Source organism: Convolutriloba macropyga, chromosome 7, assembly GCF_964194025.1.
Source record: "Convolutriloba macropyga chromosome 7, txConMacr16.3, whole genome shotgun sequence".
In the NCBI taxonomy this organism is placed as follows: domain Eukaryota; kingdom Metazoa; phylum Xenacoelomorpha; order Acoela; family Convolutidae; genus Convolutriloba; species Convolutriloba macropyga.
Genome location: NC_134474.1, coordinates 14,691,516 through 14,705,266, shown reverse-complemented (window position 1 = coordinate 14,705,266; position 13,751 = coordinate 14,691,516). Strand labels below are relative to the sequence as shown.

At 36.2% G+C, this 13,751-nt stretch overlaps 1 protein-coding gene across 1 annotated transcript in view; it reads right to left on the bottom strand.

The window, feature by feature from the left end:
- LOC142342113 (uncharacterized) overlaps positions 1 to 13,751 on the bottom strand; it is a 42,846-nt gene that overhangs the window by 24,038 nt on the left and 5,057 nt on the right. The window contains exons 2-4 of the mRNA XM_075393305.1: positions 13,324 to 13,444; positions 9,011 to 9,161; positions 7,915 to 8,088 (exon numbers count right to left, since the gene is read on the bottom strand). Coding sequence (XP_075249420.1) covers positions 7,915 to 8,088; positions 9,011 to 9,161; positions 13,324 to 13,444 — 446 coding nt within the window. The remainder of the gene's footprint in view (positions 1 to 7,914; positions 8,089 to 9,010; positions 9,162 to 13,323; positions 13,445 to 13,751) is intronic.

Here is a 13,751-nt window from a genome sequence, read left to right as displayed (position 1 = left end):
ATGAAGATGTTCTCAATATTCTGAGTTCCGCATGTTTTCAATGTTTATGTATAGTCTTTAGACTCATTATCACTAATGACATGTACATTTGGCTTCCTAAGCAGTAACAAAATGAACTATTAACCATATTTTAGTTGAAAGCCTACAGTTGTTACGTTTTAATTTTTTATTTTCAGAAAATTAATTGCATTTTAACCTTAGCCATTTTCTATCTTATTTCTTTATTTTCTTAGATCGTTCTCACCTAAAGGAGAGTGCGCTTTTTATCAAAATATTAAAGATAGTCCTCAAAGCTGTTTTTTTATTTAAATAGGTTATTTTTGAGGTCCTCTTTCGCTCTCCTGTTCGGCCATCAAATTATTGGCACATAGGTGGCAAAATAGACATCAGATTGATGGCTTTCCTATTAACACTCAAGTAATTTTTTTCAACATTTTGAAAGAATAGATTTTGATCTGATAGGTTTCGACACCGTTTCATTGCAAAATGATATGGCCTTTTGGATTTTTGCCAATAGCCGTTCTTTTTGTAGTCGTATGACATTCTGACCACTTCTGGAAATGAAAGTTCTCAACGGTGAAACTGATTGAAAGTACAACATGAAGTCATTGATGGAATGACTTCAGTTGATATGTAATTGCTTTCATGACTTTGAATTAAATAATTTTCAAAAACTGTAAACGTACTTTCCAATTTTGACAACTTTTGTTCTCTGACTACTTGTCAGATATTCTCAATAATTACAAGTCCCAGATTTTGTCTGCTGAAATGCGAGTTGTTGGGTTTAATTTACTCTTTATCTGGTGCTCTTTTCAATTTGTCGTTAAGTTTTTTTTAAGAAAGAGTCAATAGACACTGAATTTTGGTCGGTAGTATTGCTTGTTGTTTGCGTTAAATTTTCCGGTCTGTCTTCGCTTTTATTCTCCTCAAGGCAGGCAGCATCGGCCATCTGATGAATTATTGTTTCATTTGTATAGTGGTTAGAGCTTAAAGCGATTTTAAAAATGGATAAAATCATTAATTTCAAACATTAGGTGTTTTTTTGAAAGTTTCCATTTGCTTCCTCATTTGGTGCACAAATAATTGACAAGTCTGTTTGAATGGGGTCCAAGCATTACGTGCAAACAAATAATACCGAGTCTCTTTGTTATTCATAATTTTTAATGGCTTAATTTTCAAAAAAGTCAATAGTCTCTTATTGTTTTGCGTTTATTGATAAAAATCCTAAACTACAACTTGTTGGGTTAAAACAGTTTCGACAATTTAGAACAAAGGTAAATGGGCTAACTTGAGGACCAGTAAACTCAATGAAAATTTTTTTTGTAGGAAAAATATGTTCCTGTTTCTTACAAAACGGAAAGAGTATCCATGATAATTAAATTAACGAACGTGGATAATTTTGTGGAAAAGCTTGGCGCCTGTTGGAGTATCTTAGCAGTTAAATAAAAATAGTTAAAAGTAAAAAGTATAACGATTGACTCGACAATTTGTTTATTTCTGTATATGTTTTTTTTCTGCATTGAGCTCTTCACTCATAACGGCTTCGGAGCGTGAATCTAAAGATTTATTGGACTCCGTCTACAAGTATACAAGGACTTTATCATTCTGGATGTTGACTTGAGATATATATTCTTACCGTCCTAAACAACAGGTTTCTGAATGTGTTTTCAGAAACTAAGAAGTGTTTTAGTTCCTTGAAATAAGCAGCTTTTTCAACTTGCTCCTGTATATTTTTTGTCGCTTTTCTATTGTAATTGGTTTAAAAAACCTCTCAATTATGTGTTAAAGAAAATCTTGCTCTTTATTGCTATTGTTAAAGGTAAATTTTGTCGCTTATTTTCTGATGCCATTTTTTCCTGATAAAATTTTATTGTAATAAGAAAAGGTGTGCTTGTGTTTCTGAAGACAATGATTGGGTCAGACAAACTAAATTTTTTGAACTGTGTTAAAAATCTCTATGACAAAGTGGTTAGCAAAGTTAGACATTTTCTTGTACTCCAAGATTTCAATATTTCACTGTCATATTTCAAAGACTTGATCAGAGATAGAAGTTGCAGTTTTATCAGCAGTTATTTGGAGTTTTTAATCAAAATCTTTATGGTTAAAGAAAAGTAGAACATAAATAGACCTGTTTGATTGACTTACTGAATTAAATCAATCGAAACGATGATTCATCGTAAACAAGTACTTCCTGTACTGCGCTTCAGTTTTTTGTTATTGAATCGTGATTCATTGGGTCCAATAAAATTAAGAGTTGAAAGTACACAAATGGAGTATTATTTTTGTTCAGCTTTTTTCATGAGGATACCGTTCATCGGATAAATAGGCATAAATTATATACATAATCCATCTCGAAAGTTCAACAGCGGCATCTTTTAGGGCCAGAGCTGGTATAATTAAAGGTCTATTGGGGTTCATTTAGCTCGTCCTCTTTAAAATTAGTCTATTATTAAGCCTATAGGGAAAAATTTGTCAACGGCGGACTGACTTAGTTGAGCTCTTAAAAGACAGAACACGTTGCCAACGCAGGTTGTGCGACCCAAGACCGCTCTAATCAGACAATTCGGGTTGCACACCGGTGGCCTGGTGCAACCCAAATTTTATGGTCTGGGAACCGCTTGAGTCACACGATGGTGTGGACTGGACAACGGTCGGTCTGATCAGAGGGCACTACGGTCTGATCAGAGGGCAAAGTTTTAGGTATATTTGTCGTGGTCTCGAGCACGAGTAACAAGAACTTCATTATTTTAACAATTGAATTCAAAATTGCCCAAGTGTAAAAAATTTCACAGGTATTTATAGTTCGTATCAGTTTGACAATTTACAGATCCGTCCAATATAGATCAACTGATATGGGTTAATTTACACCTTAGTTGTGAACAAGTTTGTTGCCTTGCCGTATATGGCAAGTACTAGTGCAGTTTTTTGCACTTAACACATTGTTCTCCCTACCTGAGAACATGTCATTTCTATCTACTGGGAGGGTCGGAGAGTTGGTTTCTGATCATATCTGGTGGTGGGAAGGTCGAATCCATCACATCAAGTTATGGTTTATGTACACTGCACTGATAAACTTGTGGTATGAACAAATTTGAATCGATGATTCCGTTCAAATTAGAAGCCATTATTCAATTTCACCACACCAAACATCAGGTAATAAAGTTTTCTTTACAAATCGAAGTTTCAACTTAAATTGCTAAGTTTGCCAATTCTCGATATATCACATCCTTCATCATTTTTTAAGCATTTTTGTGGGAATAGCTTCTCCAAATCTTTATAGTTGTTTTTTATTTCTGCTTGAAGTTCTCGTGGCCACTGAAGGTTGTTCCCCTTCAACTACTGAGGTTTCTTCAGTAGAGTTGGGCGATGCCACGTCTATGTCGTCCCTACTGCTCTCAGACTGTGAGTCAGTAGATTCAGTCTTGATGTCGTCAGGTTCCAGCCGTCGTGCAATTTGGTTGTCACTAACAAGCACTGTCTTGTTTGAATTCTCCGGCTGAATGAACGAAGTGTTCAATCCTTTACGGATAATGAAAGTAGCTGGAACCGTTGGTGAACTGTTCGTCGGTTTGAAGAGGACTCGTTCACACAGATCAAAATCAGTGACTTCTGGAAGTCTTACTTTGCGTCCCAGTAGCAGTTCTACAGGAGTTTTTCCCGCGTCTTGGAAGTGTTCCGATGAGTCATCAAAGCCCGCTGTAGGAAAGCGCCAAATGGCACATTCAGATTTGGACTCCAGGCTTGAATAGCCCGTTTCACTGTTTGTACCGCTCCTTCAGCAATCCCATTTGCTCTTGGATGGTAGACGGGAGATTCCATCTTTTTACTCCCCAGTGATTCAAACCATTGCTTTAGTCACTGCTCACAAACTCAGGACCATTGTCTGATACTAATATTTTTGGTATCCCAAATCTTGCAAAGATTTGACTCAACTGCACCTTCACTGTTTGTGAGGTTCTATTTCCCGCAGGGAAGGCTTCTATCCAACCTGATCCCGCGTCTACTATCACTAAGATATTACCATGATCCTTAGCAAAGCCCCAGTCCATGTAGAATCTTTCCCAAACTTCAGCTTCCGGCCAAGTAGATGTTTTTTCCCCAGGCTAGGTCTGTTTTCTTGGCATTCCTTACATTTACTAACATATCGAAGAACATCTTGACTGATGCCGGGCCACCAGGCCATCATTCAAACTGCTGTTTCAGTTGCATTATTGCCTGGGTGAGTCTCATGAGCTTTGGCCATCACCATGGGTCTTAGTTTGGGAGGAATTAAAGGCAAAACTCCTCGAAAGACGATTCCATTGTGAATGTTCAAGGCGCCTTTCTGATGTTCAAATTCTTTCTCCGCTTCGGAGCACTGTTTCCAGATGCCGTTTTTTTATTCGTTTGATGACATTTTGAAAGAGTCGATTCGATCCCAGCTCAGTTTTGATGTCTGACTGGGTCACCAGGTCGGAATGGACGAAGTAGATATTGTCAGGAGCAAAGCAGACTCGATCATTGTCATCGCCGTCGACAAAGTCTAGTCTGCTCAAAGCATCGCGCGGGGGATCTATTCTCCGGGTGTATATTTCAATTCGAAGTCAAATCCCATCAGCGCTATCACCGATCTCGTAATTCTTGCTGAAGCTGTTTTCAGAATTTCTTCGTCTGGGGTGAAGAGATATTTGAGAGGTTTGTGGTCAGTCTGTTGAGTAAACCTTCTTCCGAGTAGGAATTGTTTCAATCTTGTGACCACAAAGGCGATTGCAAGTGCCTCTCGCTCAATTTTGGAGAAATTTTGTTCGGCTTGTGACAACTTCCTTGAGACTTAGATCACAGGATGCTTGTCACGGTTGCTTCCCTCGTCAAGCTGTAAGGTTGTACAAGAGGGTTAGCACATTACTCATTTTTGATGTTTTCAAAACATTTTGCTCTTCCTTTTCCCATCTGAATTCTTTGTTTAGGGAAATTTGTTGCAAAATCCGGTATCATTCGACCATAAAAAATTGCTAAGCCGACAAAGGACTCGAGTTGTTTCAAATTTCATGGCGGCTTTGCATTTTTGATTTTCTCAACATGTTTAGGATCGGGTGCTATTCCTTCCTTGGAAACAGAGTAACCAAAAAATCACAATTGAAACTGGTTTTGAGTTGGATTTCTTCTCATTGACGGTGAAATTTTTTTCTTGTAGCCGACTCTTGACTGCAAGCATTCGTTTCTCGTTTTGATCCTTTGTTGTTCCATATACCAGGACGTCGTCTTGGAAAATGACCACACCCTTGATTCCTTTGAGAGTTGACTCAATGCAATTCTGGAAGATTGACGAAGAGTTCTTTAGGCCCGGAGGAAGCCTGCATATCTTGAACAATCCTTGCAATGTGTTGATTGCGCATATTTTTTTTGCATCCTCGTCCAGCTCAATTTGATAGTATGCGTCTGAAAAGTAAATTTTTCCAAAGTAAGAGGCCCCATGGAGATTATGAAAATGGTTGCCAAGTCTTGGATTGGATAGTCCTCGTCCATAACTTTGCCATTAATGTGAACTTTCAGGTCCACGCATAGTCTCAGAGCTCCATTTTTCCTCCGCTGCCAGACTACTGGTGATGCATTTGTGACCCCACCAGGTTGCACTGGCTTCAGGATGCCCCGTCGTACCATTGTCTGAAGCTTCTTTTTGACCCTGTCTTGGAGAGGTAGAGCTATCTTTCTGGCTTTGCAGAGCATGGGCTGTGATCCCGGTATGAGTTTCACATGCGCTTTGTTTCCTTTGACTGCAGGTAGTCTTTCATCACTCACTGCTTTGATGCCTTTTTTGTAGCCCAAATTTTTTGTCGGATTGCACAACTGCTAGTTGTTGTTGCCTATACTTTGTTCCGTTCCACTCAACATCACATGTTAGTGATCCCAGATGCGTCAATTGATGACCGTCATAGGCCTCAACAAGTCTGACTTTCCCATTTAACTGAGGTTTACCAAGCTTAGTCCAGATTAATGATGAAATCACGGTGCTATCACGGTATGTCTCTCCCAAGTAGCCCAATTTTTTTGTCGGATTGCACAACTGCTAGTTGTTTTTGCCTATACTTTGTTCCGTTCCACTCAACATCACATGTTAGTGATCCCAGAAGCGTCAGTTGATGACCGTCATAGGCCTCAAGAAGTCTGACTTTCCCATTTAACTGAGGTTTACCAAGCTTAGTCCAGATTAATGATGAAATAACGGTGCTATCAGCACCGGTATCAATTTGCATTTTTATTTTATGGTCTTTTACTCCCATGTCACCGACATGTTAAACACGTTTTCCTGTCTATAGTACATTCCCATCTCCATTTCGGATGATGTTCGACCAGACAACTTACCCTCTTCCTCGCAGAAATTGTTGTGCTGGTCAGACTTACCTGACTTAGGCTGGGTTTTACTTCTGCACATTTTTGAAAAGTGACCCACCTTTTCACATGTGTTACATTTCTTGTTCAAAGCCGGACACGGCTTGCTACTGTGTGGCTCACCTCCACATCTATTACACAAGTTACCATTGCTTTTATTACCAGTGAACTTTTTACTAGGTTTTCTGAAGGTCTTTTTGAATTTGTATCCCACTTCTTCTTTTATTACAAATGTTCTATTACCCGTTGAGGAACCCGCAAAAGCCATTGCTTGAATTCTGAACTGAAAATTTTCTGTCATTTTAGACAGATACATCGTTGGTTTAGTTTTAATGCCGACTAATAGTCTTAATTTGGCATCAGGGTCTCTCAAACCTGAGATAAATTCAATTTTTACCAACTCTTCCTCAGGGTTGACTACTGTTTTAAGTTTTTCAAAGTCAAATTTACGTGCTTCTTCTCTGAGGCGCGCTAGAAAATCATCGCCAGATTCTCAAACGCTTTGGACAACGGACAGAAATTCAGCCCTTTCTGCCGTTTCTACTCTCCCTTTAGGGGAAATATAGTTTTGAATAGCTTATCTGATCTCTTAAAAAGGAGTGTCTAATGTTTTTTCAGGGCTCATAAGGCTCCTAAGTTTAAGAAGTGCGTCCTGGCCGCATATAATAAGAAAGAGAGTTACCTGTAGGTTCATGATCGTACCGTCGGTGTTGACTTCATCTTCTTTTTTCTCTGCGCAACATTTCGTCACAAAAGACATGATCCACGCAGTAGAGGATTCAGCATTCTGCAGATCGAAGGTTTGTCGGTCGTTTGGTGATCTGGACAACGTTGTCGTGGTCTCGAGCACGAGTAACAAGAATTCTATTATTTTAACAATTGAATTCAATATTGCCCAAATGTAAAAAATTTCACAGGTATTTATAGTCCGTATCAATATGACAATTTACAGATCCCTCTAGATATAGATAAACTGATATGGGTTAATTTACACCTTAGTTGCGAACAATTTTTTCGCCTTGCCGTATATGGCAAGTACTAGTGCAGTTTTTTGCACTTAACACATTGTTCTCCCTACGTGAGAACATGTCATTTCTATCTACTGGGAGGGTCGGAGAGTTAGTTTCTGATCAGATCTGGTGGTGGGAAGGTCGAATCTATCACACAAAGTTATGGTTTATGTACACTGATAAACTTGTGGTATGAACAAATTTTGAATCGATGATTCCGTTCAAATTAGAAGCCATTATTCAATTTCACTTCACCAAACATCAGGTAAGAAAGTTTTCTTTATATATCGAAGTTTTAACTTAAGTTGCTAAGTTCGCCACTTCTCGATATATCACAATATTAAAATTGTTATTCAAAAAATCTGCTACTTTTTCGTTGGCAGTTGATTACACTAAACGAAACTGATTTTCTCAGCGATTCTATAGAAGGTGTTTTTCACGGCAATTTTGATGTTACGAGTTGATATAATTACGAACAGTACGAGTTGACAAAATATAACAACATACGATAGATACCAAGCACATTGCTTCTCACCTGTAACAACCCAAAGTTAGCAGACAGTATCTCGTACTCGAAGCATTTTAGAAGTGAGAGAGTGATTTCCCTGACAGACTTGGAGGCAGAGAACACCACACATTCAACCAACACTCGCACACTCCTCACTCCCAGGAATCCAGATATCAACAACTTCTCTGTTGCAGCACTCGTCTACAACACATTTTAATTTTTTCTTTTACTTTTTCCAATGGGATCCACGTTTTTCGTTCTTAAAAGGTCATTTTAAATATCTTCTTACCCTTAACACGATGTCGGCTTAAAACCAAAACCAATAACTCTAGTATACACATGACAATTCTGGTTTAAGGACAGGAAACAGTTAACGAAGTTTAGGATTTTTTCTGTTTGTGCCCCCCCCCCCAGCTTAGTGGGTGCATATTATTTGAAACCCCCAGACGCACGTGCCATATTTTTACATGACACGTGCTGTGTTACTGGGGGGGGGGGACAAACGGAAAAAATCCGAAGTTTAAACAGACCGAAGTGATTGCTCATGGTTAAATAAAATCCGCAGTTTATGATCAAATGCTGACTACATTAGAAAGACTATTTATGGAGATTTTAATTTTGGACCTTGTTTCTGTCACAAAACTTTTACGTAGCCTAACTGCAGGCTATTTTTTAACGTGCTACATAAGAAAACTCAAAATGTAATTAGGGAACAAAAACGGTGTAACGGGTGGGGGAGAGATCCCTTGAATTTTGTTTAAAAAAATGACCTCGACGCTTCTGAACAAAATATGTGTTCAATCGTTTCGTACCTCACCTGTGTTTAACACTTATACTTTAAGACTTTCAATCGAAATTTGAATGTTTTTATGCAATATTTTACTAAAAATTCTTGCAAATTCGTACATAATCAAACAAGAGCTTTTAAAGAACTTGAGTCGTAGCAATTTCCTTTGCCATCCACTTTAATTCTAATTTTAATCGCAAATTTTCAGTTTTTTTCTAAGGCAGTTGTCGTATGCAGAACTTAAAAAAAATGATTTGATCAATGTCGAGGAGTTAGTTTATGCAAGATTATAAAGTATATAGAGATCAAGAAGGACTACGAAACTAAACAAATAACCTGTAGAATGATGGCAGCATTTTTGGCCAGTTCATGCACCCTTTCTTCAGTGTATTTGTGAATGAGTGTCTTGTCAGAATGACACGCAAGAATGGAGACACAGTTGGTAAACAGCTGGTCGTATTGGTCAAATATCGCTTGGAGAAGACTTCTGAAACATCATTATATACATAATTAGTCATATTTCAAATGGTCGTCAAGTTCGCGTAGTTTCAGTCTATAGCAAAAACAAAATACGGCTCTGGATGTAACCGGGTATCCCAAATGCCATCTGTAACTTAACTATCTTTCTTAACTCCAGCAAAAGTTTCTTCATCGAACTCCGACATAACTTGAAAGATCTTGCATGATTTTTGCAACTGAATTTTATTTTTCAGGATCCAAAATCAGGACACCTGTGTCGCAAGAACGATATACAATATTGAACGACGAGCGTCAAAATGTGCTCAAGCTGTATAACTTGCCTTCAATCTAATAACTGAGCTACTGCTGTAATGGTATGAGACTGCTTACTGTCATGAGAACCACTTTTCTTGGAAATAAATAATTGAAGAGATCATTTGAATTACAAAATTTAGTGTTTTGTTCGGAAGAACAGGGAAAACAATTTAATAAACTCTAGTTGCGATAACAACACATGCATAGCTTACTGATGGAATCAATTTTTAGAGCCCATGTATATTACGGAAAGGTCCCGAAAGAAATATTCAGCAAAAACTAAAATTCAGTAGAAAAATGCGAGAAGAAAGTGTCGAAGACAATTAAACCATTAGCTATTCTCTGAAAACTTTCTCTGTGATCCACTGAACGTCCTTTCTAAGCAAATTGGATTACAATAATCTTTGGATAATGTGATAAAGAGTTCAAAAGTGACCAATAATTCAAAAAATCCAAAAAAAAAATTTAAAAAAATTGAAATCTTTGTCATTGAAGTCATATAACCAATAGCTAGAAGATAAAACAGCTAAACAGAATATTTTTAGTCGCAGTAAAAAGCAAGTGGGTCCAGTCAATACTGAAACTCACTAACAGTTCAAGAAAAATTTAGGAATTGTTATTGTTCAAATAAAATTTTCGAAAAATGATTTTTATTTTAACAGACATTAAATTCAATAGCTTTCAACGGAAGTCAATAAAAACGCTCAAAGATGCCCCGGTGGCAGTACATTTATGTTTGTCATGCATAGGTATTCATTATGAGATCACAGTAAGTATAATGACTATTAAAACAACAAAAAAAAACAGGAGAAAACCAAAAAATCAGTAGAAAAGCGCAAGAAGAACGTGTCGAAGCCATTTAAACCATAAATTTTTGTTTAAAATTTTTATTGGTCATCCACAGAACATCGTTTTTAAGCTAATGGGAACTGTCAATATTTGGATAATGTGATAAGATTTCAAAAGTAACCAATAATACGTAAAAATCCAAAAAAAATTTTAAAAAATTGAAATTTTTTGTCATTGAAGTCATATAACCAATAGATAGAAGATAAAACCGCTAACCAGTTTAATTTTGGTTGCAGTAGGAAGGAAGAGGGTGCTCTCACCCCTGGACTGACTTACAATTCACTATAATAAGATTATGATTCTTTAATATTCAAAAAAAAATTCGAAAAATTATTTTTTAAGTCTTAACAGCCATTAGCCGCCCCCTCAATGAAATAGACATGTTCACTTAATGCTCATTATGGAACATATTGCAATGTTAGTCAATGAATCCCTACCATAGGACTCCAAAAAAAATAGTAAAACTTCAAAAAGAAATTCAAAATTTCATTCAAAATTACGAAAACTCAGAATCGAAGCCAAAAAAAAACATGAGCAATTCCTTGAAAACGACGTTTTTTGTTCATTGCGCTTCATTCGACTATAAAGGAGTTTTGTCATTAATAGAACGTCGATATAAAATGTGACTTGTCTCTAGGTGACTTAAAAAAGCAAAAAAGAGAAAAGTTTTATTAAAAAAAGGGCTCTCAATTAGAGTTCGATTTTTTTTTTGATAGTGAACTTCCCTATGAGACCAGAACTAGTCTTTCTATCGCCTTGCATTCAACTTTTACGAACTCAAAATTTATTCTTTTTATAGAAATTTGAATTAATGTTTTCGTAAAAAAAGATCTTAGTTTGAAGAAAATTGTACTAAAAGTGAACAATCATGCTAAAGATCCCATTGTTCACACAAAACTTCAATCCTCGATAACTCCTCGAAAAAAACGAAATTCAAAAAAATCTTTTTACTTTTGAATTCTACGCTGGACCAGCTTTTTAATGATACCACTCACATTTCTCTACGACGAATATATCGATCGGCCAAAATTCACTGAACAAAAAAAAAAAAACCCATTTGAGTATTTAGTTCCTTCCCCCACAAGTGGGGTCGGAACAATAACTTGAGACCGGATTAAATGAGATATCGCATTGTTGCATAACAATTGTCCTAAGCTACCTATTATGGACAAAATGAAAAAGAGTAATATTGTACAAGTGATTGGAGAGATGTCAGGCAACCTCAACAACTTTTTTCTGATCAACCGTCGGAAACGTTTAAAATGTCTGATTTATTCAATACCCAAAATTTTTTCTTTATTAACAAACTTTACAATCAATACCCAAAATTGTTTTCTTTATTAACGAACTGAATGTAGTTCCGAGTGTACAAATGTCGCAAAAAATTAGTTTGAGACATACAAAGTTACACAAAAAATTGCTCCAATTAAATTTTATCACATAATATGTGCCAAATACGTTGTATTACATAGAGAAACAATTTTGTGATAATTAGTAGGTTAAAATTTTGACCAAATAAGGTTAAAAGCACCATCTCGACTAAATTATTTTGGAAAAAAAATCCTGCTAAGCAATCATTTTCTAACCATGTGTCTATTTGATACTCTGTTCAGGTTGCTTGCTTTAGAATTAATTAAATTATACTCGAAAGCCGAGGCAAATCAACCTTGTGAACAAATATTCGAATCAGTATTGATGGTTGTTGACAACAGTGGCAAGAGACACAAATCTTGACCAATTTTCATACCAAGTTATTACTTCCTTTTTACATTCCATACAATCATCTTTGATTTGCAACTTCTGTGATATCCAGTGACATGTGGCTATTTTTAGCATAGGGGTTATCAATTCACATGCTGAAACGAAATAGTTCTGGAAATCATCAGTCAGTATAAATGGTACGTGAAATTAGCACAGTTTTCTCATTAACAAAGATATAAATAAGCACGTGCATGGATTCAAGTGAGTATACCTTTTGTATTCAAACAATTGATATTATACATTTGATAATTTTTAGGGGACTCAAGTAGAATGGAAGGCAAGAACAATTACTCTGCAATTTATGGTCCATCGAATTCATTGGAAGCAAGTCCAATCTATGCCAATGAAACATCTTCACCAAGCGTTTTTTTTTATTTTCTTTAACTTACTGAAAACACAGCTATCATTTTGTTATCTCAAATTCATGTAGCCACATAAAAGTTTTTCTAAAATCTCCTGCTGTCAAAATCTTTTGTCAAAGTCACGTTGCAACTTTAAAAATCAAAGTTGTTTTGATTTTTCTTTACAATTTACAAAGCTTATTTTGAAAGCTGTATGCGAAATTAATCATGCAATGTGCTCTTTTAGCAATGGAATCAATTAATCAGGTTCTAAAACAGACCAAGTTTCTATCAATCGATCGTGTTAAATCAATCGATCAATTGAATTTTTATTTGGGAAAGAAACAACTGTTGATATAGAAGGCAGTATAAGTGAATAGTGAACTGGAGGTTTTGTGCATTCTTTGTGATCTATGAGAAAAACTGCATGGTAATCTAAAACTAATAGTATGACAAGACAGATGCCTTTAGCTGAATGACACATCATTCCTTGCTGAAACGATACAAAATTGAAAAAAAATCGCAGATCTGTTTATTTAATTTCAAAAATGTTAAAACAACAATTTGACTTCCTACTTGCGCAAGATTGGGCAGAAGATTCGAATTTTTGTATGAGATTTATGTAAGTTTGATTATTATGCTCCCTCGAATAGATAGCTTTTTGATGCCAATTAACATATTTTAAAGACTAGATTTTTTATTTTTCTCCTAAGTTGGAATCCAAATTTAGGCTTTAAACTCAACTTGCCATTTAATTTCGTTACTCACTAATTCTAAAACTCAAATTAAAAGTTCAAATATAGTCTTTAAAAAAGTCTTTAACGACCTTGCGCTCCATAAACACATAATTCGAAAGAACAAAATGCTTAAGTTTGTTTAACAAATAAGTGGTTTTTAAGCGTCCATTGAAATGTACATACGTACATGCTTTTTGAGTTGTTCCAGATTGTGAGAATTAGGTCAAAGAGGTCAGAGGAGAAGAATGTCTTCCTCACCTCCGGAAGAGTCAGCAGGTTATATTCATTTGTGTACATAAAGGCCTCATCTAAAGCAAACAACCAAATAAACAAACGGGATGTCTTAGGAAATAAACTCGTTATTATTAAAAAAAAAGTGAAAATCAACGAAGATTAGATTTGTTGGTATGGAATTTGCTGCGACAAATGAAGCGCGTTTTGTCCACTTCTATGGCTTCTTCAGTTTGGTTTTATTTGACGTTTTGGTAGAACCAATCGCCCAGAGTACAGTTGGAACCCAATTAATCCAATTTAAGCGATTGACAAACACGGACTAGCCCTGTTCTTGACATGGAACCCTGACTTTTCTACCCTGACTACCCTGAGTATTTCTAC